This window comes from Puma concolor, chromosome D1 (genome assembly GCF_028749965.1).
Source record: "Puma concolor isolate L17-30 chromosome D1, mPumCon1.1.hap2, whole genome shotgun sequence".
Taxonomy (NCBI): domain Eukaryota; kingdom Metazoa; phylum Chordata; class Mammalia; order Carnivora; family Felidae; genus Puma; species Puma concolor.
In genome coordinates, this window is record NC_141676.1 from 7265015 (window position 1) to 7289387 (window position 24373).

At 60.4% G+C, this 24373-nt stretch overlaps 2 protein-coding genes across 4 annotated transcripts; both read left to right on the forward strand.

Annotated features, from left to right (window-relative positions):
• Positions 1–617: 617 nt before the first annotated feature.
• On the forward strand, positions 618–6716 carry MEN1 (menin 1). 3 transcript variants are annotated; one of them, XM_086676996.1, is made up of 10 exons: positions 618–755; positions 1134–1594; positions 2571–2779; positions 2977–3105; positions 3379–3419; positions 3493–3580; positions 4268–4404; positions 4732–4867; positions 5344–5508; positions 5714–6716. In XM_086676996.1, the coding sequence occupies exons 2-10, from the start codon at positions 1150–1152 to the stop codon at positions 6194–6196; spliced, it is 1833 nt and encodes a 610-aa protein (XP_086533122.1). In that variant the 5' UTR covers positions 618–755; positions 1134–1149; the 3' UTR covers positions 6197–6716. The 3 variants fall into 3 exon arrangements, with proteins under 3 accessions (XP_086533122.1, XP_086533121.1, XP_086533123.1); XM_086676995.1 differs by having other exon boundaries at positions 629–743; XM_086676997.1 differs by having other exon boundaries at positions 723–846.
• Positions 6717–7417: 701 nt separating this feature from the next.
• On the forward strand, positions 7418–19618 carry MAP4K2 (mitogen-activated protein kinase kinase kinase kinase 2). Its single transcript, XM_086676998.1, has 32 exons — positions 7418–7583; positions 7708–7765; positions 7970–8060; positions 8147–8211; positions 8518–8573; positions 8912–8959; positions 9046–9088; positions 9487–9559; positions 9641–9772; positions 9853–9915; positions 10293–10374; positions 10465–10572; positions 10975–11053; positions 11181–11239; positions 11737–11780; positions 11864–11902; positions 11995–12028; positions 12123–12228; positions 12309–12397; positions 12479–12520; positions 12618–12702; positions 12796–12875; positions 12980–13040; positions 13127–13244; positions 17126–17184; positions 17265–17368; positions 17468–17645; positions 18261–18329; positions 18466–18552; positions 18790–18860; positions 18960–19015; positions 19120–19618. The coding sequence occupies exons 1-32, from the start codon at positions 7488–7490 to the stop codon at positions 19205–19207; spliced, it is 2463 nt and encodes an 820-aa protein (XP_086533124.1). The 5' UTR covers positions 7418–7487; the 3' UTR covers positions 19208–19618.
• Positions 19619–24373: the final 4755 nt, after the last annotated feature.

Consider the following 24373-nt stretch of genomic DNA (forward strand, 5'->3'; position numbering starts at 1 on the left):
GTTTCTCAAGAGCAGAACTGGGTGGCTCAGTCGGCTAAGTATCCGACTTGAGCTCAGGTCATGATCTCACGGTTCGTGGGTTCGAGTCCCGCATCAGGCTCTGTGCTGACAGTTCGGGGCCTGGAGCCTGCTTCATGTTGTGTGTCTCCCTCTGTCTCTGCTTCTCCCCCACTCGTGCTCTGTCCGTCTCTCCCTCTCAAAGATAAATGAACATCTAAAAAATAAAAAATAAAGAGCAGAGCTAGGGAAGAATTGCTAGACATTGAGGACACACATTTTCGTGTTGATGGATACTGATAAAAATTCAACTAAAGTGGCTCGACACACAGGACTCCGTGTCAGTATTTCAAAGTACCGGTTTTCCTCGCGTCTTGACGACACGTGACAACCTAAGCCAGCGACCGCCTGCGGAATGCCTGGTCACGCCCCGGACTACATCTCCCAGAATGCACCGCGGTTCCACGGCCTACCTGGAGGGCGTGAAATGGAGTGACCAATCCCTGAGGATCTCAGGGGGGTGGCGCAGGCTCCACTCTTCACCTACCTCCGGGGAGCCCGGAGCGGCGGGACTACCACTCCCATAAACCACTGCGGACTGCCCGGCCCGGCCACCATTTCAAGACGCGGCAGGGCCGGGAGAGGGCCCGGGACTCCACTTCCCGGCAGGCCGTGCGGCCCAAGGGGCGGAACTCCATTTCCCAGTAGGCTCCAGGCGGCGGGCGCCGTGGTGCCTTGTGTGGGATGTAAGCGCGGAGGTGGGCGCGGGGGACCCAGGCCAGGACTCTTCTTGGCATTTGGGGGGCTTGGGCTAGGGGCGCCTTCCGGACGGACTCTGGGTGCCCGGGGGTACGGTCGTAGGGAGGGGGCGGGGCGGCCGTGGAGGGTGCTCAGCGGGGTTTTAGGGGCGCACACCCATCGGGGCCGCGGCTCCTGGGGTTGTGGGGGGACGAGGAGGCCCTTACAGCCTCAGCTGAGGGGGTCTCCGACGGAAGAGGGGAAACAAATGAGCGGAGGGTCAGGGGGGCGGGGAAGTAAGAGAGTGTAGGAGATGGGGGTGTGAAACCTTGGCCGAGCCTGGGAGGGGGCTCCCCGGTCGTGCCCGCCCGACCCTCCCTCCTTCTTCTCTCCCGCAGGCCGAGGCCCGCCGCCATGGGGCTGAAGGCCGCCCAGAAGACGCTGTTCCCGCTGCGCTCCATCGACGACGTGGTGCGCCTGTTCGCTGCCGAGCTGGGCCGGGAGGAACCGGACCTGGTGCTCCTATCCTTGGTACTGGGCTTCGTGGAGCATTTCCTAGCTGTCAACCGCGTCATCCCCACCAATGTGCCCGAGCTCACCTTCCAGCCCAGCCCCGCGCCCGACCCTCCTGGCGGCCTTACCTACTTCCCCGTGGCCGACCTGTCCATCATCGCCGCGCTGTATGCCCGCTTCACCGCCCAGATCCGTGGCGCCGTCGACCTGTCTCTCTACCCGCGAGAGGGGGGTGTCTCCAGCCGAGAACTGGTGAAGAAGGTCTCCGATGTCATCTGGAACAGCCTCAGCCGCTCCTACTTCAAGGATCGGGCCCACATCCAGTCCCTCTTCAGCTTCATCACAGGTTGGGGCCCGACAGGTGGCAAAGGGCCAGAATCCTGTCTCACCTGGGAACCTTAGCCCACCTCTTCACGGCCCTGTATGGTTTGCAGAGCCCTTTAAGACCTGTAAGCCTTGGGAGGTGGGGCAGGTGTTATTACTACCCTGTGTGCAGCTAGGGAAACTAAAGCCCAGACAAGGGAAATGGCGTGCCACAGAATGGCAGGGCTGGGACTGGACCCCAGTCGCTTGCTCTCAAGGCATTAATCCACCCTCGGCCTCCTCAGCACCCCCACCCCTGCCATTGAGCAGCTGCAGGAGTCCCTCAGCTCAGTGTGAGGCGCAAAGGGCAGCAGCGGATTTGGAGAGTGAGGAGCCTACATCTGGTTCCATCTGAGACGCTTAAGTGAAAGCGAACAGATGAGGGAGGGCCTTCACCTCAAGAAGCTTAACCCTCAGGGCTCGCAAAGAACTCTCGTCTTTGCTCCAGGCCCAGGTGACTGGCGGTCGGGTCCTGGAGTGCCATGTTGAGAAGGGATCGGTGGCTGCTTTTGAGCCAAGCAGGAAGAATACAGAGACAAATTAGGAATATCTACCAGTGGGTGTGTGAGGAAAGAGCATTGGCCAGAGGGTCTTGTTTTTGCTGTCCCTGTTTTTTAACCCAATAGGCACGATAAAACAAGAAAATCCCTGAATATCATAACGGGTGCAGAGAAGGAGAAGGGACCAGCTCAAAGGCTGGGTGGAGCTATGTGAAAGCCAAGAAGCTCTCTTACTGGGGGATGTAAGGGGGGGCGAGGGGAAGGCTTCGAACACATAGGAGGAAAGGGATTGAGAATTGATGGGCAGAAGCATCTAAGATTTGTGCAGAGGCGTGGAGGTGAGGGAGCGTGCATCACTGCGTGGCCCCTTCCCCCCGCCTCCCCCTCCCACCCCCCACCCCCCACCCCCCACCGGGGCAGAGCTCAGAGGACCCTCTTTCATTACTTCCCCTTCCACAGGCACTAAACTGGACAGTTCTGGTGTGGCCTTTGCCGTGGTGGGGGCCTGCCAGGCTCTGGGTCTCCGGGATGTCCACCTCGCCCTGTCTGAGGACCACGCCTGGGTAGTGTTTGGGCCCAACGGAGAACAGACAGCTGAGGTCACTTGGCACGGCAAGGGCAACGAGGATCGCAGGGGCCAGACGGTGAACGCGGGTGTGGCCGAGCGGGTACTGTCCCCACCCCCTCCCCTTCACCCCCTCCTCGCCCAAGTCCCCCAAGAGGCTCTGCTTTCTCGGGCCGTACTCCCCTCTCCCTGTCACCACCTGTGTATGCCACGAAGGGGAGCGCCCCATTTCTGGCTGTCGGTCCCGGGAGTAGGCACCGGTGAACCATCACGAGACATCTGGTCTTGTCCTCTCCCAAGAGCTGGCTGTACCTGAAAGGATCGTACATGCGCTGTGACCGCAAGATGGAGGTGGCGTTTATGGTGTGTGCCATCAACCCTTCCATTGACCTGCACACCGACTCCCTGGAGCTGCTGCAGCTGCAGCAGGTGAGGGCTGCCCGTGGGGCCTTGGGCAGGGGCACCTTCCCTCCCCTTCCTCAGCTCCAGCTTCCCCTTTGGTAACACGGGTTAGTAATTCCGGGCCTGGCCTTCCCCGGGGCTCTTGGGAGAGTGGAACGGAGACACGAAAGGGCTTCGACTCCAAGAAGGGGCTGGCTCCCACCCGGTGGGAGGTCCCTGCTGGAAGTCACATCTGCCTGGTAGACTGAGGCCCTCCTCACCCCGCCCCCCGAGCTCACACCTCTCCTCTTCGGCCCTTAGAAGCTGCTCTGGCTGCTCTATGACCTGGGACATCTGGAAAGGTCAGTAGGGGAAGGTGGCCAGGCTGGGCCTCAGGGGGCTGGGAGGCAGCCTGGACTCATGACCCTTTCCCAGGTACCCCATGGCACTGGGGAACCTGGCAGATCTGGAGGAACTGGAACCCACCCCTGGCCGACCAGACCCACTCACCCTCTACCACAAGGTGGGGACGTCTCAGGAGGGTACAGAAGGGAAGCCCAGCAGTGGCTGGGGTCCCCTTCTCCCTGGGGACCGGGAGGTGGTGGGTGAGGAGAGAGGAACTTTGTGTGTACTGGGGGCTGTCACCCACCCGTTCCCCATTTTGTGTTTATTACGTGCATATTCGGTGCAGTCGGGGCTCTCTGAGTGGTGTTCTGGGTTCCCGGCCTGGGGATGATAGGGCCTGAGTTTCTTCCTTTAGCCCTGCTTTTTCTGCTACCTCTCATTGTCCTAGAGCGTAACAGAGGTCAAATGTGGTGGGAGCACTGAGGAGGGGGTGTTAATTCTGTGGGGGCGGGGCACAGGACGGACGTTGGGCCCGGCTTAGAAGGCTTTGGTGTTTGTGTAGGAGTGTGTGGGAAGCCTGGGAAAATGGATGTGCCTGGGACTTGGAGGGCGGGCCCCTCCCTTTTCCTAGGCCCAGTTCTGTGAGCGTCCCTGCCCACCACAGTGTGACCCAGGCCTCAGCAGGCAGTCCTGCAGACTCTAGGGAGGAGCATCTGGTAGAGAGGATAGAAGGTGGTGGAAGGGAGATCGGAGGTGGAACTCTCTGGGATCTTCCTATTGTTCCTTCCGGGTGTGACCCAAAAGGATCTGTGCCATCTAGGGCAACTGGGGCTGCCTCTCTCAGATCCTTCTGCTCTGTCCCCAGGGCATTGCCTCGGCCAAGACCTACTACCGGGATGAGCACATCTACCCCTACATGTACCTGGCTGGCTACCACTGTCGCAACCGCAATGTGCGCGAAGCCCTGCAGGCCTGGGCTGACACGGCCACTGTCATCCAGGAGTGAGGATCCCCCGACAGGGCCTCAGCCCGGCCTTTCGTCCCCTTCTACCTCATTTCCAACCCGCCTCATTCAGGAGTGAGGCCTGGGTCCCAAGCCCTATCCGCTTTCCATCTGGTCCCCAGGCAGCGAAGGCCACCATCACCCAGGAGGCTGGGACCTCTGATGAGCACCTCACACCTTTCCCCCCAGCCCGTGACCCCCCTCCTTCCTCTTGCTCTGGGCTGACACAGATACCACCATTTCCGAGTAAAGACCCCAACCACTCACCAGGTCCCCGGGGGTCCCTGCCATGACCGAGACCCCACCGTGCCCTCCTGCTCTCATAGCTACAACTACTGCCGCGAGGACGAGGAGATCTACAAGGAGTTCTTTGAAGTAGCTAATGATGTCATCCCCAACCTGCTGAAGGAGGCAGCTAGCCTGCTGGAGGCCGGCGAGGAGCGGCCAGGGGAGCAGACACAGGTGAAGAGCTAAGAGTTCTGGCCTTTGTTCCCTTGGCCACCTGAGCAGGGCTGCCCGTCACAGGACCCAGGGACTGCTGCATGGGACGGGCCCGCGAGGGGAAGGTGGCCCAGCACGGGGAGCTACATTCTCTTCTGCAGTAGCTGAGGTCCTGGGCCCGGGTGTGAGGGAACTGGGGGCATTTTAGGGGTTTCTACCCCTGTGGCTTCAGGTAAATGGGGTGGAAGCCCATCTCTTTCATGGCCAGTGCCCCTCATTCAATTGAGGGGGTGGGATATAGGGAAGGGATGTTTCTCCCCCCACACCCTGGCTAAGGACTGGTTTTATAAAAGGAAAGAGATTCTAAGAGTTCTTTTCCCCTATGCTCTCCTCGTTTGAAGCCAGGGCTCTTTGCCCAAGCAGGGGGCCCCGACCATGCCCTGTGATACGGGGTGATGAAGTGGGTCTGATCTGTGCCCTCCTTTCCCCATGCCCAGGGTGCCCAGAGCCAGAGTTCCGCCCTCCAGGATCCAGAGTGCTTCGCCCATCTGCTGCGATTCTATGATGGCATCTGCAAATGGGAAGAGGGCAGCCCCACGCCCGTGCTGCACGTGGGCTGGGCCACCTTCCTCGTGCAGTCCCTAGGCCGATTTGAGGGGCAGGTGAGGGGGAGCTGCACAGGGATGCTGGGAGAGGTCAGGGGGGGACGGCAGCTACCGAGTCCGAACCTTTGAGGTCCTGAAGAGGGTTTGCTTGTCCCCTTTGGGTGCAGATGAGACTGAGGCCCGGTGACGCGATGGCCGAGGCTGGGCCTGGGGTTCCGGCCACTGGCCTGCAACCTCCCCTCCGCGTTTCCTCCCTGCCCAGGTGCGGCAGAAGGTGCGCATAGTGAGCCGCGAGGCCGAGGCGGCCGAGGCGGAAGAGCTGTGGGGCGAGGAAGCCCGGGAAGGACGGCGGCGAGGCCCACGGCGTGAGTCCAAGCCAGAGGAGCCGCCGCCGCCTAAGAAACCGGCGCTGGACAAGGGCCCGGGCTCCGGCCAGGGTGCCACGTCAGGACCCCCGCGGAAACCCCCAGGGACAGTCCCAGGCACTGCCCGCGGCCCAGAAGGAGGCAGCGCGGCTCCAGCCCCTGCGCCCGCAGCGTCGCCACCACCGGAGGGGCCGGTGCTCACTTTCCAGAGCGAGAAGATGAAGGGCATGAAGGAGCTGCTGGTGGCCACCAAGATCAACTCGAGCGCCATCAAGCTGCAGCTCACGGCGCAGTCGCAAGTGCAGATGAAGAAGCAGAAGGTGTCTACACCTAGCGACTACACTCTTTCCTTCCTCAAGCGCCAGCGCAAAGGCCTCTGAGCCACCCCAGACTCCCTGTCAACCCTTGTGGTGGGGGGAAGGGGGCGCTCAGTCCCGGAGGGAGGCCCCACCCCAGGCACCCCCCCCTCCCCGCCCCGTGAGCCCTGCCTCCGCGGGGGGGGGCCAGGTGGCCTAAGCCCGTCCTCCGAGCCCCACCCCCACCCGGAACCCAGGCTGCAAGTTCTCGGAGTACAGACTACTCCAGGGCTCTGCCCGCCATTGGAATATAGATCCCATCCCCCAGAATCCCAGACGGCCAATGGGAACCTCACTTTGAGCTCCCTCATTAATCCTTAAAGGTCCAAGCACTGGAAACAGGCCCCACCTCAGAACCGAGGCTCTAACCTTAGGCCAGACCAGGGTTGCTCCCGGTTGCTCCCAGCCCTACACCCAAGAAGCACAGGACCCGCCTCCAACCCGGGAACCTGGGACTCGGCTCAGCCTCTAGTAGTACATTTCCGCGCTTCAGGATTCCATCCCTTGGGAACCCAACCCCCCTCCCACCCCCCCCCCCCCCCCCCACACACACACCCAAAAGAACTTCAACTTTCGGAGTTTGGAAATTCTAGCTTCTTCTCTATCCTGCGAGTCTGGGACACGAAACGCAGTCTCCGGCCTGTGAATCCTGAGCCCCGCCCCCTTCCTGACCAAACTGGCCGCAGATCAGAGCAGACCTCTTTCCGACCCTCTGGGAGCCTCCCCGAGGTCCAGCCCATCTCAAGGGACTATGGAGGAAATCTGCAGGGGTTTGCGAGTGGGTGAGGGGAGCCTGATCTCTTCCTGTTTTGTACATAGATTTATTTTTCAGTTTCAAGGAAGATGAATACATTTTGTAAAAAAAAAAGAAAACGTACACGTCCGTGTTTCATCTGGGGAATTGCGGGCGGCGCGGGTGGGATGAGGAGTGCCCCCTCTCCCCACTGCCTTCTGGCCTTCGGGCTCCCCACCTCTAGGGAGCAGGGGAACCGGGCGGGTGTGCGGGGGGGGGGGGGGAGGGGGGAAGGGGGGAGATGCCGCTGGCCTGATCCCTCGGCCCCGGTCGGCTCCGCCCGGCCTCGGGGCTTCCCCTCGCCTCGGAGTGCCTGTCCCGCGGGCGCCGCCTCCCGGTGGGGCGGCGGGGCATCCCCCTCTGGCCCCGCCCCGGGCCCCGGCCCCGCCTCCTCGGCCTCGGAGCCACCCGCGCCCGCCCGGCGGTGCTGCCCCGCCCCACCCCGCCCCGCGCCGCCCCGCGCCGGCTCCGCGGCTCCGCAGCTCACGACCGCCCGCCCGCCGGCCCGCCCGGCGCCGGGCAATGGCGCTGCTGCGGGACGTGTCGCTGCAGGATCCGCGGGACCGCTTCGAGCTGCTGCAGCGCGTGGGGGCCGGGACCTATGGCGACGTCTACAAGGTGCGCCGGGCAAGCGGACGGGCGGGAGAGCGGCGAGGAGGGTGCAGGCTCTGCGCACTACCGCGGGATCCAGCCCCCAGCCCCGCCCCCTCCTCATCCCGCTTCACCTCCTCCGCCCCTGCAGGCCCGAGACACGGTCACGTCCGAACTGGCCGCGGTCAAGATAGTCAAGGTAGACCCAGGTGAGGGCCTGGAGGCAGGGCCTCTGCGCTGGTGGGAGGGCATAGCGCCTGGTGGCGCTGAGAGTTGACCCCCTGAGAGACAGGCCCCAGGAGGTGCTGCCACTTGGGATCTGTCTGGCCCGGATATGCCCATTTTGCAGATGAGGGCACTGAGTTAGAGCAACCCCCATGCTCCCTCCCCCCATGATGCCCTGTGCTCCCCAGGGGACGACACCAGCTCCCTCCAGCAGGAAATCACCATCCTGCGTGAGTGCCGTCACCCCAATGTGGTGGCCTACATTGGCAGCTACCTCAGGTGAGGCTGTTTTATCCCCTTGCCTACCCTCAGGCAGCCCCCATGTGGCCCTGCCACGTGCCCACCCAGGTTCTGTGCCCTCGCAGGAATGACCGCTTGTGGATCTGCATGGAGTTCTGCGGAGGGGGGTCCCTGCAGGAGATATACCACGGTGAGGGCCAGGACTCCAGGCCCCAGAGGGCCACAAGCCTTTCCCCAACTCCCTCTTCCCCAACGTGGGGCAGGAGAGGAGAGCTGGGGTCCTGGAGCTAGGCCCTTCTCCACTCCTAACTGGCTGTGTGACCTTGACAGAAATGGTGTCCTTTTCTGGGCTCTGAATCCCAGACTGTACAGGGAGGGGATAAGGACAACACCTCTTTCACCCAGCAGTGCCTGCTGCTTCCCCCACACAGGGTGGCCTGGCAAGGTCAGCTTCTCCTCCAGACCTCCATGCCAGCCTTCACCCCTTCCATTTCAGCCACCGGGCCCCTGGAGGAACGACAGATTGCCTATGTCTGCCGGGAGGCACTGAAGGTAGCTGGGCCCATAAGGCTGTTCACGTTCCTAGTCCCCAGGAGTTACGGGCAGGGAGACTGGCTGCCCTGTGTGTGTGTTGGGGTGGGGGGGGAGTGCGGGGGGGTGGGTGGAGTACTTTAGGCAGGGCTGGCCCGAGGGGCTGTGGGTCCTGGGGGGAAAGGGGCCCCAGCCCTGTTGCCGGAAGCAGCACATTTCCCTCTTGGCTCAGCCACTTCCTGTTTGGGGAGAGGGGAGGAGGAAACTGCTTGGGTGGGGGGCCCCAGTCCTGAGAGGGGGTTCAGGAGAGGTGGGATAGTGCTGGGTGGCTGCTCTCAGGAGCTCCTTTTTGTCCCCAGGGGCTACACCACTTGCATTCTCAGGGGAAGATCCACAGAGACATCAAGGTAGGGGTCTGGCCCAGGGCATCGTGGGAGGCAGGAGGAGGCTCTTGGGGGCACCAGACGGGATTCTCTCTCCTCCATTCCCACAGGGAGCCAATCTTCTCCTCACCCTCCAGGGAGATGTCAAGCTGGGTCAGTACCCCGGGGAAACAATCAGGGTGAGGGTTCTGTGGGAGCTCGTGGAGGCTTAGAGTCTGCGTTCAGGTGCTGGGTGTCCTTGAGCAAGTCACTTTACCACTTAACCCTCGGTTTCCCCGTTGAGACAGTAGACGAGCCCTCCTTCCCTGCCAGAAGTTGGATGTGGTTGGGTCTTTATGGATTCTAACCTGGGGCCGCGCACTTGGTCAGGGGTAGAAGGTGGTTGACCCCTCCCGGAGGGGGACCTGGCCTTGCCTCGGACCTGTGGCAGTTGTGGCTGAACCTGGGCCACCTGCTGTCTGAACCCTTCAGGTGCATTCCGAGCCTGAGCCCTGGAGGTGGGTGGGGATGGTAGCCAGTGGGCGGACGGGCGTAGCTCTCTCTCCCCGCAGCCGACTTTGGGGTGGCAGGCGAGCTGACGGCATCTGTGGCTAAGAGGAGATCTTTCATTGGGACTCCTTACTGGTGAGGCTGTGCCTTGGGCCGGGGGGGGGGGGGGCGCCACAGGTGGGCACCTGGCCATCCCATCTGTGACCCTGCCTCTAGGATGGCCCCGGAGGTGGCCGCCGTGGAACGCAAAGGAGGCTACAACGAGCTGTGTGACGTCTGGGCCCTGGGCATCACCGCCATCGAGCTGGGCGAGCTGCAGCCCCCTCTTTTCCATCTGCACCCCATGAGGTCCGCTGAACACTTACTTGCCCCTCGCCTGACCTCGAGGGCCCTGCTGACCTCGTCCCCTGACCTCGTGCTCTCCACAGGGCCCTGATGCTCATGTCGAAGAGCAGCTTCCAGCCGCCCAGGCTGCGAGACAAGACTCGCTGGTGAGGGCCCACACCCCCTGCTGGGGCCTCCTTTCCAGCAGTCTCCATGGGGGCGGAGAGCCTTCTGCCAACTCCCAGGGCACAGCCTGCGGAGCCCTGCCCTCACAGCCTTTGTGGACCATCTGCGGGAGGGGCTTGAGCCCTGCCTCTGGGTCGGGGGACCCAGCCTGGGTCGGGAGGAAGGGCAGACGGTTAATGATGGGGGGGCTGCCGTGTCACGACGGCAGCATTGCTTAGGCCAGCCGCCCTTGGCCTCAGGCCGGCTCCTTCCTAGAGCAGACTCCCTCCTCTGGAGCGGTGGCAGGGGGCAGCTGGCAGGATGCTGCACGTGAGGGCTAACCTGGGTCTGGGGGCGGGGGGGCTCTTGTGCCCACTAGGACCCAGAATTTCCACCACTTCCTCAAGCTAGCCTTGACCAAGAACCCCAAGAAGAGGCCAACGGCAGAGAAGCTTCTGCAGGTGGGAGGCAGGGGCAGGGCAGGAGCCTGGATGCTTGAAAGCAGGGCCCTGGAGGTCAGGAACCAACCTGTGCCCCCCTCAATCTTCCAGCACCCATTCACAACCCAGCAGCTCCCTCGGGCTCTGCTCACACAGCTGCTGGACAAAGCCAATGACCCCCACCTCGGAACCCCTTCCCCTGAGGACTGGGATCTCGAGGTGAGTGAGCAGAGCTGGGGAATGGGTCCTGGCCTGGCGGTAAGAAGTGCGGAGGCAGTATGAGTCAGGGCCCTTTAACTTAAATGTTGCCAGCACCGAGAACTTTCCTCCAGGCAAGCCCGCCCATTAGAAGTCTTCCCTGGGCCCATCTTGCCCCCACCCCCCCCCATACCTCCCCCCTGATAAATTCCCCACCCTTGGTTCAGGCTGACCTGACCTGTGTGATCTTTGGCCAGCCACTTGCCTGTCTGTGTCGGTTTTCTCATCTTTGAAAACGAGGGTGCCGTTTAATCTTGGGATCGTCTCAGAGGGTTGTGAAAACAAAACCCATCCGTGTGCAGAGAGCACTTGGTGCGAGGCGAGTGCTGGGTGTGTGTGTCGGCTGTTTGTGTTCTCTCTTAGGCTTATGACGTGTTTCCAGACACCATTCACTCCCGGGGTCAGCACGGCCCGGCCGAGAGGACCCCCTCAGAGATCCAGTGTGAGTCTGCTGGGAGGACTGTGTCTGTGGATTTGGTGGGGTGGGGGGCTGTGTGTGGGCATTTGGTGTGAGTGTCGGGGTCAGTCGGGAGCCCACCTTCCTAACTCGGGTACCCTGGGCCCCCCAGTTCACCAGGTGAAATTTGGTGCCCCGCGCAGGAAGGAAACGGACCCACTGAACGAGCCGGTGAGGGTCTGTTGCGGGGGGGGGGGGGCATGGCAGGGGTGCAGGGGGGGCGTCTCAGATTCCTGAAGCAGCAGCAGCCTGGTCCTCTGGCCGTGGAAAGCCCTGTGCAAGCAGGCTTGTCCCACCCAGGACAGCGAAGGCGGTGCAGGGGGAGGGGGACTTCTTCCCGGGCACAGGGACCATGCCTTTCTAACACGCAGACCTGTCACAGACCCCGAGCCTCTCCTCCAGCTCTCTGCCGCGTCTGCATCCGAGCCTGGTCGTCCAACCCTACCTCTTGCCCTTGCGCCTCTCCGTCCCCTTCTCTGGCTGTCAGTCCTCCTCTTGCGTGGTTTCTCTGCCTCTCGCTGTCCCCCTCGCTCACAATTCTCTTGCCTGTTTCCGTGTCATTTTCTGTCTGTGCGTCCTGTCCTTCCCACAGTCTCTCCATCACCCGCCCACATTGCTTCTCTTGTCTCTGACTCTCTTTTGGTCTTTCTGACTCGGTTTCCCCGCAGTGGGAGGAGGAGTGGACGCTGCTGGGAAAGGAGGAGCTGAGTGGGTGAGTGAGGGAGAGGGAGGCTACAGGGAAGGGGGAGGGGCAGCAGAAAAGGCTGGCCTCTGACCTCATCCCCTCCTGCCCAGGAGCCTGCTACAGTCAGTCGAGGAGGCCCTGGAGGAAAGGTGAGGGGCTGGGCCCGAAAGGGTGGGGGGCAGCTGGACCCGGGGCCTGGTCACATCTCCCACCTTATGTCCCTCTGGTTCGTCCCCGACAGGAGCCTGACCATCCGGCCAGCCTCAGAACTCCAGGTATGGAGTGGGGGAGGGCCGGAGAGGGTGCAGTGGGGGTGGGTTACCGGTGACCCCCTAGCAGCCAGGCTCGGTCCCCTGACTCTCCTGCCAGGAGCTGGACTCCCCAGACGATGCCATGGGAACCATCAAGCGGGCCCCCTTCTTGGGGCCACCCCCTGCTGAGCCTCCAGCTGAAGACCCTCTGTCCAGCCCCCTGGGTGAGTCCAAGCTTGGGGGACCAGGAGATAGGCTCAGGGCGGGGCTAGAGCTGGAATTCACAGCCCTTCTGTGCCTGCAGGAACCCCACCCCCACCTCTCCCAGGCCCTAACAGCCCCCCACTGCTCCCCACTGCCTGGGCCACCATGAAGCACAGGGACGATCCTGAGGTGAGGGGGTGCTCCAGACGGGCTGGGAGGCTGGGAGGCTGGGGCTGTCGCCACGGCCCTGACTTCTTCCCTCCCTTCCAGAGATCATCCTGCCACGGGCTCCCCCCCACCCCCAAGGTGCATGTAAGTGTCAGTCCCGCGGCCCTGCCACCCTGAAGCCCCCCTGCCTGCTGCCCCCTCTCCCCCCATCTTCTTCACCAGCCTCCTGCCTTCTCCCCAGATGGGCGCCTGCTTCTCCAAGGTCTTCAATGGCTGCCCCCTGCGGATCCACGCTGCTGTCACCTGGATTCACCCTGTCACCCGCGGTAGGCTGGGGCAGGGAGGAAGCAGGAGCCTGGGAACCCGCAGCTTGGACCAGGGGGCGTGACTGACCTCAGACCCTGTACCCAAACCCGCAGACCAGTTTCTGGTGGTGGGGGCCGAGGAAGGCATCTACACCCTCAACCTGCATGAACTGCACGAGGATACACTGGAGAAGGTGAGGCCCGGCTGGCTTTGGAGGGGAGAGGGCCTTGGGGGGCTTGGGGGGCTGACTCCCTGTCTGTCTGTCCGTCTGTCCGTCTGTCCGCTTGCGGCCCCTAGCTGATCTCACACCGCTGCACCTGGCTCTACTGCGTGAACAACGTGCTGCTGTCACTCTCAGGTACGGGGCGGGGCGGGGCGGGCAGGGGGCGGGGCCTGCACCCTGCCCGCCAACACTCTCTGAGCCCCTCTGTCCCTCCCGGGCAGGGAAATCCACGCACATCTGGGCGCATGACCTCCCGGGCCTGTTTGAGCAGCGACGACTACAGCAACAGGTTCCCCTCTCCATCCCCACCAACCGCCTCACGCAGCGCATCATCCCCAGGTCGGGGACCCGGGGGGTGCAGTGGGGTGGGCAGGGGGGGAGGCAGAGGGGCAGAGCCAGGGTCGAATAGGGCCCTGCACGGGACTGGTGACCTCAGGCGTGTCACTTTGCCTCTCTGAGCCCAGTTTCCTCGTCCATCAGCGTCGGTGCCCCCTCCCCTTGCCCTCAGGCCTGTTGGAAAGCAAGGGGACCACGGTTTGGCAGCTGTGGTTGTTAGGGTGGGGCGCACTTGCTGTGTGCCTGGTCGTAGGCAGGGCTTGGAGACAACAAACCAAATGCATCTTTGACAGTCAGCCCCTGGCCCCCCTCAGTGACCCAGAGGGAGAGCCAGGAGGGGTGCAGGGGCCTCTGAGGGGCCAGCCACACGAGGGCCTGCAGTCGGAAAGTGCCCAGTGGGTTTCCAGGCAGATGAATTAGAGAACCGCCTTCGGGGAGGGGAGAGAACGTGCCAATGCACATGGGTGACCTGGGGGAGCAGCCCGAGAGGAAGCTGCGTGGCTGGCAGAGCCCTGCCTTCGAGGCCAGGCCCAGGATCTGGGTTTGGTTCAACTGGCCGCGGCACCGTGAGCATTTTAGAAGGATCCCTCTGTATGTCGATCAGGACTCTTTCCGTAGTGGGCAAGGCAACTCACTGACTTAAGCATGGAAGGGCGGTTAGTGGTTCACGTGACTGAAAGTTCAGGAGGAGGGTTAGCTTCAGGTCCAGCTGGATCCAGGCTTACATGGCCTCGCCAGAAATCTGCCCGCGTCTCTTGGCTCTGCTGTCCTCTGTCACCTTCGTTCTCAGGTAGGCTTTCCTCTCCTCTGATGGATGCCCACGGTTCCAGGCCAGCGCTGCATTAGCTAACAGCCCTACGGTGCTAGAATCCCTGCTTCCAAGTAATTCCCACAAAGTCCGGGGACCAGTTCTCTTTGGTCTAGCTTAGGTTCATGCCCACTTATGAGCCTGTGGCTGTGGCCATGGGATGAGGAGTTCGGGGCGGGGGGGGGGGGGGGGGGAGCAGGCCGGGGTCACGTGCTGTCTCCTAGTCCTAGGGGTCAAGAGAGAGGGGCCCGTCAGACCGACGAAGGCTAGAGCCATCTGCCGGCTGTGCCGACGGCGGCAACAATGGGGCGGCCGGCGAGAGGGCACTTGGAGAGGAGGGCTGCGCAGTGGCCTGAGGCAGTGGGGCTTAGGCTGCAGGGCGGACAGACTTGAACCTTCTTCAGAAAGTGGGGCTGACGGGATCTGGGGCCTGACTGGAGTGAGCAGGAGGGAGACGGAGGGACCGGGAGACCTCAGGGGAGCGGATGATGTTGTGTGTTTTATGAGGTGTCCAGGGGGACGTCTGAGACAGAGTCCCTTTTTAGTCATTCAGCGAGTATCTGCTGAGTACCTAGTATGTGCCTGGGGGACTCTGTGAACTAGGGTTCTCTCCTCTTCCCCAGACTTTCTTGTCACGGGAGACCGACAGCAAACGACCGACGTAAGAAAGGTGCTCTGGGGTGATGCACAGAGGGGAAGGTGGTACATGCAGAAGAGCAGGGATAAGGAGGGCCAGGAGGGGTGGGGCCTGGATTGGGGTTTTAAACAGGGTGGTCAGGAAGGCCGTGTGAGTAGAGGCTCAGAGCAAGCCTTGTTGTTACCTCTGGGGAAAGCATCTCAAGGGTGGGGGTAGGGGCAGTGCAAAGGCCCTGGGGCAGGAACAGGCCTGGCCTGTTTGAGGAAGGCAAGGAGACTGGTGGAGCCAGATGGATGGAGCGTGGGGAAGATGATCTGGGAGGGCCCGGTAGCCACGGTGAGGCTTTTGGTTTTGACTCAGAGCAGCCTGAGCGCCACTGCAGAAGAGTCACACGGACTGAGGTTTTCAGGCGATCCCTCTAGCCGCTGTGTTGATGATAGATTGAAGGGGTGAGGGGAAAGCAGGGAAGCCTGCCCGGAGGTTATTGTGATCATCAGGTGAGAGGTGACGGTGGCGGCGGGGTGGGCCCGGGTAGAAGGGAAGGAGCCAAAAAGCGGCTAGATTCGGATTTCATTTTGGAAGTTGAATCAGCAGGATTTCCCGACAGTTGGTGGATGGGAGAGAAAGAGGAGTCAGGGAGGAGTCCAGGGTTGTTCGCCTGGGTGACGGGAAGGGTAGAGCTGTCATCAGGCGTGGCTGGAGCAGGACTCGGTGTTGTCACGTGGCGTTTAAGGTGCATAAGCGGGGCCTTCGTTGGCCGTGGGCTAGGTGAGACTGAATTCGAGGAGGGGTCTGGGCTGTGGGCTTAGACGTCCCCCTGCCCAGGTGGGTGGTGGGAGCCGGTAGGGACAGGCCAGTGGCTACGCCCAGCTGGGAAGCCCGGGGCGCCGGCCCTTCCTGGAGCAAGCTCACTCATACGGCATCTGGAGCCCTGTGGCCCTAGGGCTTCCTGAGCTCAGTCCCCTAGCAAACCTCTGCTTTGTCCCAGGACCTGCAGGAAACAGGCCTGTCAGCACACTAGCGAGTCCCTGGCAGCTTTGGGTGTGTGTCTGGGAAACTACAGAATCGCAGTGTCCACTTGGAACGTAAAGAGCAGAGAGCCAGAGCTGTTTGCAGAAAACAACAAATACAAAAATATCCACCTCTGTCCCATCCAAAGGCCGGTTGGGAAAGAGAGTAGAGTGAGGACAGAGGGACGGGGAGAGACGGGCACGGGCCGCCTCGGCGGGGTCCCCCTGCTGGCAGAGGGCCCAGACGGGCTGCTGGGAGAAGGTGGCAGGGCTGCGGACATGTAGCCCTGTCCCCCAGAGGAAGAAACAGGCTCAGAAGGTCCCCTGAGGGCTTGGGGGATAGCCGGTAAGCAGAGCAAAGACTCCACCTCTCCCCTGCCTCCAAGGCAGGGGCCTCCCCCCCCCCCCCCCCCCGCCGCTGGTCCCTGTTGGTGTAGCTTCAGCTGAGGCAGCCGAGGGGAGGGCAGGGCAGGGCAGGGAGGGCAGGCCCGGCCGTTTGTTTGCGGTTTTCTTGCAAGTCTTAATCTCCTCGGGCCTCCCTGCCTTTCTGTGACACACGACATGTGTAGCGGGGACCGCCGTGAGCGCTCTGGCAGCCTAGCAGGGCTGGAGTCTCCAGCAGCTCCCCACCCCTCCAGGCTCTCGTTTCTCCATTCATTTCTTCATGTATACCTTGCTTTCGCCTGAAAAGGATTTTCGATGACTGGAAATAAGAATTCAGAATGAAAGCCCTTTGTGAGAGTATTCTGAGTGCCAGGCTCTGCGGTAAACCCTTCTCCTGTATTCACTTGTTTTTTGTTTTTGTTTTTTAAATTAGAGAGAGAGTGTGATGGAGGGAGAGGAGCAGAGGGGGAGAGAGAGAGAGAGAGAGAGAAAGGGAGGGAGGGAGGGAGGGAGGGAGGGAGGGAGGGAGAAAGAATCCCAAGCAGGCTCTATGCTCAGCGTGGAGCCTGACACGGGGCTCGATCCCACAACCCTAGGAGCCAAAATCAAGAGTCGGACGCTCAGCCGACTGAGCCATCCAGGTGCCCCTGTATTAACTCATTTAATCCTTACTGTGACCCTCTGAGGTCGGTGCCACTGTTACCCGCCCCCCCCCCCCCCACCATTCTACGGATGTGGAAGTTGAGGCAGGGGGGAGGTTAAGTGACTTGCCCAGAGTTGCACAGTTAAAGGTACTTCTGTGATCCAAACCTGTGGACTGAACAGAGACACTGCAGGCTGTGGAGGGCGGTGCTAGAGCCACGGGACCGGCTTCTGCTCCTGTGCCCTCCACCGCTGTGTTACCCAGGCACATTGCTCTGCCTCTCTGAGCTTCGGTTTCTCACCTCCAGGGCCATGAAAGCAATAGTCCCCGTTTCTTAGGGCTCCGTGGGGCCGCGGCCATGGATGGCACCCATGACACGTGTCCTGCTTGTCACCCCTGCAGGCGCTTTGCCCTGTCCACCAAGATCCCAGACACCAAAGGCTGCCTGCAGTGTCGTGTGGGTAAGAGCTGGGCCGGGTGGGGCCAGGGAGGGCTGGGGTCCCGGGCACAGCCCGGGACCCACTGCCCGCCTCTCTCACAGTGCGGAACCCCTACACGGGCAGCACCTTCCTGCTGGCCGCCCTGCCCACCAGCCTGCTCCTGCTGCAGTGGTACGAGCCGCTGCAGAAGTTCCTGCTGCTGAAGGTGTGGGGCGGGCGGGTGAGGCCGCGGGCCCCCCCCCCAGGGTGGGGGTGGTGGGCCTGGGGCGAGATGTGGAGACCTGAGCACCCCTGCCGCCCCCAGAACTTCTCCAGCCCCTTGCCCAGCCCGGCGGGGATGCTGGAGCCACTGGTGCTGGACGGGAAGGAGCTGCCGCAGGTGTGTGTGGGGGCTGAGGGACCCGAGGGGCCCGGTTGCCGAGTTCTGTTCCATGTCCTGCCCCTGGAGGCCGGTCTGACGCCTGACGTCCTCATACCACCTGGTGAGCCAGAGGGCCCTTTGTGTGTGTGTGTGTGTGTGTGTGTGTGTGTGTGTGTGTGTGTGTGTGACAGAGAGCTAGACAGTTGGCGAGAGAGAGAGATTGCGTGTTCCCTGCAGCGTATGGCTCCACGGGGACCAGCCTCCCTTCAGCTGGGCTTCCGTAAAAGATTTCATTAGACCAAAGGGCTCAGCAGCTAAGAGAACCACCACTGCAGGGGCCTCAGACACGAGCCGTGTCATTCTTAGGCCTCACGACGGCCCGCGAGGTAGGCATCGTCATGCCTGTGTTACACATGAGGGAACTGAGGCTCCGAGATTTGTGGTCCCACAGTGATGGAGTCACACGGCGTGCTTCTCCTGACTCCGGACTCCCTGCCCTCCTCCCCGCCCCGGCTCCCTGGGACTCACCCCTGCCTCTGTGCGCCTGCAGGCAGGCCACTTTGCTACTCTGAGCCTTAGTTCCCCAGCCGCGCTGTGCGGGAACCCAGTGGGGCTGCTGGGGGGTTGAAATGTGGTTGTGGGGACAGCTGGCTCTAGCTGTCTGCCACGTCTTCCTCTTGGGGCCAGAGCGGGGCTGGTGGCTCAGCCAGGCCGTGTCTCCCTTGTCTGTCTGCAGAGGGGCTCCCGGGCACAGCCCAGCAGGTGATCCAGGTGGACAGGGACACAGTCCTAGTCTGCTTTGACCGTGAGTGCCCCTGAGGTCAGGGTTGGGGGCAGTGGAGGGGGTTAGGGGAGGTGAGGGAAGCCTTGTGAGTGGGGGTCTGCCCCCCCAGAAGGGAACCACCTGGTCCCCACCCACCACCAGCCCTCTCCCTGCGCAGGCTGCGTGAGGATTGTGAACCTGCTGGGTGAGCCCACGGCCACGCTGGCGCCTGTGCTGACCTTTGACTTCCCCATTGAGACCGTGGGTGAGTGACAGATGACGACAGGGTGTGGGGGGGTATATCCCCAGCCTGGAGCAGGTGGTGTGGCCCAGGGGCCTGGGGCTGGGGGTGGGACGAGGAGGCAGGTGCTGCAGCCCCTCTCAAGGGCCACCACGGTCTGTGAGGACCTCTGTGGCCCAAGTGTGGGCCCAGGGCGTGGCTGGGGGAGCCCCAGTGTCCTCAGGGCAGGTGCAGGGCTCATGGCAGCTGTATTCCTCCTAGTGTGTCTGCAGGACAGCGTGCTGGCCTTTTGGAGCCACGGTATGCAAGGCCGAAGCCTGGACACCAACGAGGTGAGCGGAACCCGGGAACCTGGCCTCCCCTGACCTATCTGTCCCCACCTCTTAGGAGAAGACCTGCTGGGGTGGCCTCAGAGTCCCTTTCCTTCCCAGGTGACTCAGGAGATCACAGACGAGACAAGGATCTTTCGAGTGCTCGGGGCCCACAGGTAGGACGGGGCACCTCCCCTTTAGAGGCCCCTGAGGCCGTATGGACATGCGCACAGGCCTCAGGCCCCTGCCTTGCTCACCTCCGGTTCTGTCTCCCCTCCAGAGATATCATCCTTGAGAGCATTCCCACGGACAACCCAGGGGCTCACAGCAACCTCTACATCCTCACGGGCCATCAGAGCAGTTACTGAGAGGGTCAGGTCTGGCCGGTGGCATTCCGCCGTCCTGCCCCCAGGCCTTAGCGGCATTCCCCTTTAGGCAGTGGCGCCTCCCGGATCCGAGAGGCCCAGGCTCTGCTGGTCTGAAGGGCAGAAATAGTTCTGAGAAGAGTTTCGGGGCTGTGGAGGGGAGGGGAGCCCACCCCAGGCCCCTGCGATAACTGGACCAGAGGAAGCTGCTGTCCCCTCCCCTACCCCCGTGGGCAACCCGGGCCCTGTGACAAGGGCCCCGGGCAGGGTGGGAGCAGACCCGGGCGATCCATTCCATTTTGTTCCACGTTTCTTTTCCATTCTTCTTGCCAAGAGCCTGCCCCTGCCCCCTGTCCTGGGGAACATGGTATTTAAAAGAGAGACTATATTGGTATTAAAGCTGGTTTGATTTTACTCCACTGATCCCTCTTTGTCGGGGGTTGGGGGGGAGAGCTGAGGAGGAGGACTGGGGAGGCTTCCTCTCCCTCCTCCCGCCCTCCCTCCCTCCTTCCCCCCAGCACATCTTTCTGTGGCAGCAGGGGCTATGGGTGCCCCATGGAAGGGTGGGCCACCAGTGCTCTCTGGTGGTTCCCTTGGGGGGGGGAGCCAGGCAGAGGTGGTGGAGAGGCCAGTGGCCCCGAAAGGCCTCTTAGGGGCACTGTCTTCCAGGGCTCCCTGCTCAGGATGAGCCCTCAGCTTTGTAATATGAGGCCTCTTTTACGGCCAAGGAATGATGCAGTTGGGGGAGGCAGGCTGAACAAAGGGACTCTCATCCCGGGCACTCCTGCCCCCTATGGGATCTCACCAGGCAGCCAGCACCCAGGGAGGGCCAGCCACTGGCAGCTCCACCCTGTGCCAGCGAGCCTTTGGTTTCTGGACACAGCCTGTCATGATCTGGATCCCCTGCCCAGGCCCGGGGCTGCCTCCCTGCCTCCCACCTGCTGCTTAGGTGTGTTCCATCAGACCAGGACTGCTAACTGTGGACTCCAGCGTCAGACTAGGCTCTGGGAAGATCAGCCTGTGTCCATTTAACAAGTATTCCCAGGCAGCCTTCTCAGTGCTAGACCCCGGGCTCACAGAGGGGTCACTCCCAAGATGTGGACCAGCCCCCAGGGAAGGGAGCTATCCTTGCTGGAGCCTGCATCTCGAGGGTATGTCTGTCTGCCCGTGGCTGACCTTGTGCTTTGCCGTGTCATTCTCCCACTTTTCCCTCTTGGAGGGCTCCGTACCCTCAGGCCAGGGAGCCCTCCCTTTGTCTCAGGCACTGACCGGGCTGCTTTTGACCAGAGCCTTTGGCCAGGTGAGGTCAAAGCGGTAGGATGGCAGCTGGCCTGGAAGGAGAGGACAGGAGCACACACAAGACCGTGGGTGCATAGGGCGGGAAGGCCTTGGGTCTGGGGCCAGAGCTTGAGCAAAGGCCCAATTGTTTTTCTTCTGATAGACAAGGCAACTGTTTGAATTAAGAACTTCTCTACCAGGTTGGGTTGCTGGTATTTGATAAACGGACGCAAATGGGCGGCGGGGGGCGGGGGGGGGGGGTAGATGGCAGCTTATGTGAAGAGCTTGCAGCAGCCCAGTCCCTAGTGCCCCTGCCAGGAGCCCAGGGTGATCCCAGGTCGTCAGAGTGTCCCCTTGTCCGCTCTCCTACAGAGCCCAGACTGCTCTGACTCCTGGGGTTTCTTGGCTGAAACGGATTTGTCAGACAGGGAAGGACACGAAGCTTCTGTGCATCGGCACTCACACCTGTGCTCTCCCTGAGACCCCCAAAGGAGGAGGGCAGGCACCTCCCCAGTTCTGAAAGTCTACACCTGCCTGGCTGACATGTGATGGGCCAAATGGTGGAGTGACAGGGATAGAATAAGTCTACACCTGCCTGGCTGACACGTGATGGGCCAAATGGTGGAGTGACAGGGATAGAATTCCTAACTTCCCAATCTCCCGATTTCTTGGTTTAGGTGTAGGATTAAGCTGAGGAGCGCCGGGGGTGGGGAGGTGAGCTCCCACTCCGCGGAGGCCCCTGACCGTGACCCCAGGTGCCTGGGGGGGGGTCACCCACCAAGCCGCGGTCGGCAGAGAGCGCCGCCTTGTGGCGGGCCGCCCCGGCCCTCCGCTGCCACCCACGCCCGAAAAGGGGGTTTTGGTGGGAGGAGTCAAGAGTGTTAATGTGCCCAAGTGGGAGATCAGGGAAAAGCAAGGGCTTCTGATAAAATATTCACCGGCAGCACAGGCTGGCCACAAGCCAAAGAAAGCCCAGGAAGCTGGGAGTTTGCGCTGAAAGCCTAAGAGTGTTATTTTATGTATGTATTTTTAAATAGGTAGGCCTTGCCCGTGGCACACAGTTTTTTGAAAATGCAAAATAGATACGATGAAAAGTCACCTACGAAGGTCTCTGTTACTTATGAACCCTTCGGGGAGGATTTATGCAGTTCCGTATGATATCTTCTCCCTTTTTTTATACGTGTGCTAATATATTCCACATACCTTTCTGCTCTTACCCTTTTAAAATCCGACCTGGAGGGTTTTCCATGATCACTGACTCCCTCTTTGTTGTTTTTTTTTTTTTTTTTTATAGCTAGTGGTGTTCCATTGTAGGGGCTTCCCACAATTCCTGTTCCTTAAAGTGGTTAGATCCCTTTGGATGTAAATTTGTTTCTACTACTTTGATATTACAGGCGACACTGCAATAAATATTCTTGTGCAGTATTAGGCCAGTGCCACTCTACACATTCAGGTGTCCTATAGCATAAAGTCCTGGAAGCGGCATTGCTGGCTCAGAGCGGCCGTGTTTGTTCTTGCGACAGCGACTGTCAAAATTGCTTGCCCTTGTGGGCGGAAGTCTCTGAGATAGGTCAGCTCGGCCTCTTGAAGCCATTCTGTGGGTAAGTGGAAGAGGCACAGGTGCCCCAGGACGTTCAGGTAACTGGCTCGTAGCCAAGTGAGGGTCAGAGGTCAAGGCGACAACCGCAACGTTGCGCTCCGGAATGGCGAGGGACGGGCCACCTTTGTGTGGCGCGTCCAGCGCCTGGTCACTGCCTGGTGCAGAGGCGGCCCTCAGACACGCTTTCTGAGTGAAGGGATGGGTGTGACGGGGGTGAAGAGGGAGGTGCTGCGGTCAGCCCTCTCGACCAGACCAGCTCGCTGAGCTGTGTCTTCCGCAGATACAGCAGATCCGCAGATCCCAAGTCTGCCTGCAGGGCTGCTGGGGGGGGGGGGGGGGGGGGATTGAAAATACCGTAATAACAACACCACACAGATGCATCTCAGAGATAGAATACCGAATTAAAACAACAAATCCCACGAAACGACACACAGCACGATAGCACTTTCCAAAGCTCAAGACCCAGCAAAACGAAACCACTTATGGTCCGCTGACACACGCACAGGTGATAAAACTGTCAGATCCAGGGAGGAAGAAGTACCAAATTCAAGATGATGGTCTCCGAGAGGAGAGTGGCAGTGGGACGAGGAAGGACCCCAGGAATTTGCAAGGGTTTTGGTAAAATCTTGGTTCTCAGGTTGGGCGATGGGCTCCCAGGGCATTCAGTGTATGTCAGTTCTTTTTGTAGGTTTCAAACGCTGCGTAGTAACGGGTTAAGTGTAAACATAAAAATAACCACTCAAAACATAAAGCCCGGTAACGACTTCAGAAAAACAAAAAGCCAAGATAATCCTTCCCTACAGGACGAAATCAGTGTTGTGAGGAGAATTATGGGCAGATCCTCCCCCTCTCTCTAGTTTTCTCTATTTGTTAAAACATCTTTATGGAGAGGCGCCTGGCTGGCTCAGTCAAAAGAGCACGCAACTCTTGATCTCAGGGTCATGAGTTCGAGCTCCATGTTGGGTATAGGGATTACTTAAATAAACTTAAAAAGAAAAAACACACACAAACAGCTTTATTGAGGGATAAACTGGTATCCGATACACTGCATATACTGAAAATGTACTATTTGATGATGACATGGGAAACCGTCACCACAGTCAAGATAACGTCCATCATCTGGCCAAGTTCCCTCTACCCCTTTGCTATCGTGCCGTCCTGCTCATAATACCCACGGAGCCGCTCTCCGTCACTATAGATGAATGTGCAGTTTTCAGAATTGATCTAAATAGAATCGTCCAGTGTGCACGCCTCTTTACCTTTCACTGAGCAAATGGTTCTGTGATTCACCCATGTTGTTGCATGTACTAATAGTCGTTCTTTTTTATTGCCGAGTAATATCCCGTTTGATAGGCGTACCACAGTGTGCTTGGCTCATCACCTGTTGGACATGTGGGCTCTTTCCGGCTCTGGACTGTTAAAAATAAAACTGCTCTGAACATTCACGTATGTGTCTGCGTGTGGGCATCTCCTTTCATTTCTCTTGGGTAAATACTTCGGCGTGGGAAGTGTTGAACTTTGTAAGGAACTGCCCGAGCGTTTTCCAAAGTGGTTATTACCATTTGACATTCTGGCCAGCCAGGTAGGGGAATTCTAACCCCTTCGCTTCCGTGACGGCACTTGGTATGGTCGGCCTTGTTTAATTTTAGCCAAACAGATGTGTCGTGGAATCTCACGGTGGTTTTTACTTTTTTCCACGACTGTACGACTTCTTGGGAAAAGAGTCTGTTTTCTGGTGCCTGGCTGGCTCGGTCGGTAGAGCACACGGCTCCCGATCTCGGGGTTGTCAGTGTGCGCCCCACGCTGGGTGCAGAGATTACTTTAAATTTAAAAAAAAAAAAATTTTTTTTCAACGTTTATTTATTTTTGGGACAGAGAGAGACAGAGCATGAACGGGGGAGGGGCAGAGAGAGAGGGAGACACAGAATCGGAAGCAGGCTCCAGGCTCTGAGCCGTCAGCCCAGAGCCCGACGCGGGGCTCAAACTCACGGACTGCGAGATCGTGACCTGGCTGAAGTCAGACGCTTAACCGACTGCGCCACCCAGGCGCCCCATACTTTAAATTTTTAAAGAAAGAAAGAAAAGAGTCTGTTCAAATCTTTGGCTTTTATTTTTTTTTTTTAATTTTTTTTTCAACGTTTTTTATTTATTTTGGGACAGAGAGAGACAGAGCATGAACGGGGGAGGGGCAGAGAGAGAGGGAGACACAGAATCGGAAACAGGCTCCAGGCTCCGAGCCATCCGCCCAGAGCCCGACGCGGGGCTCGAACTCACGGACCGCGAGATCGTGA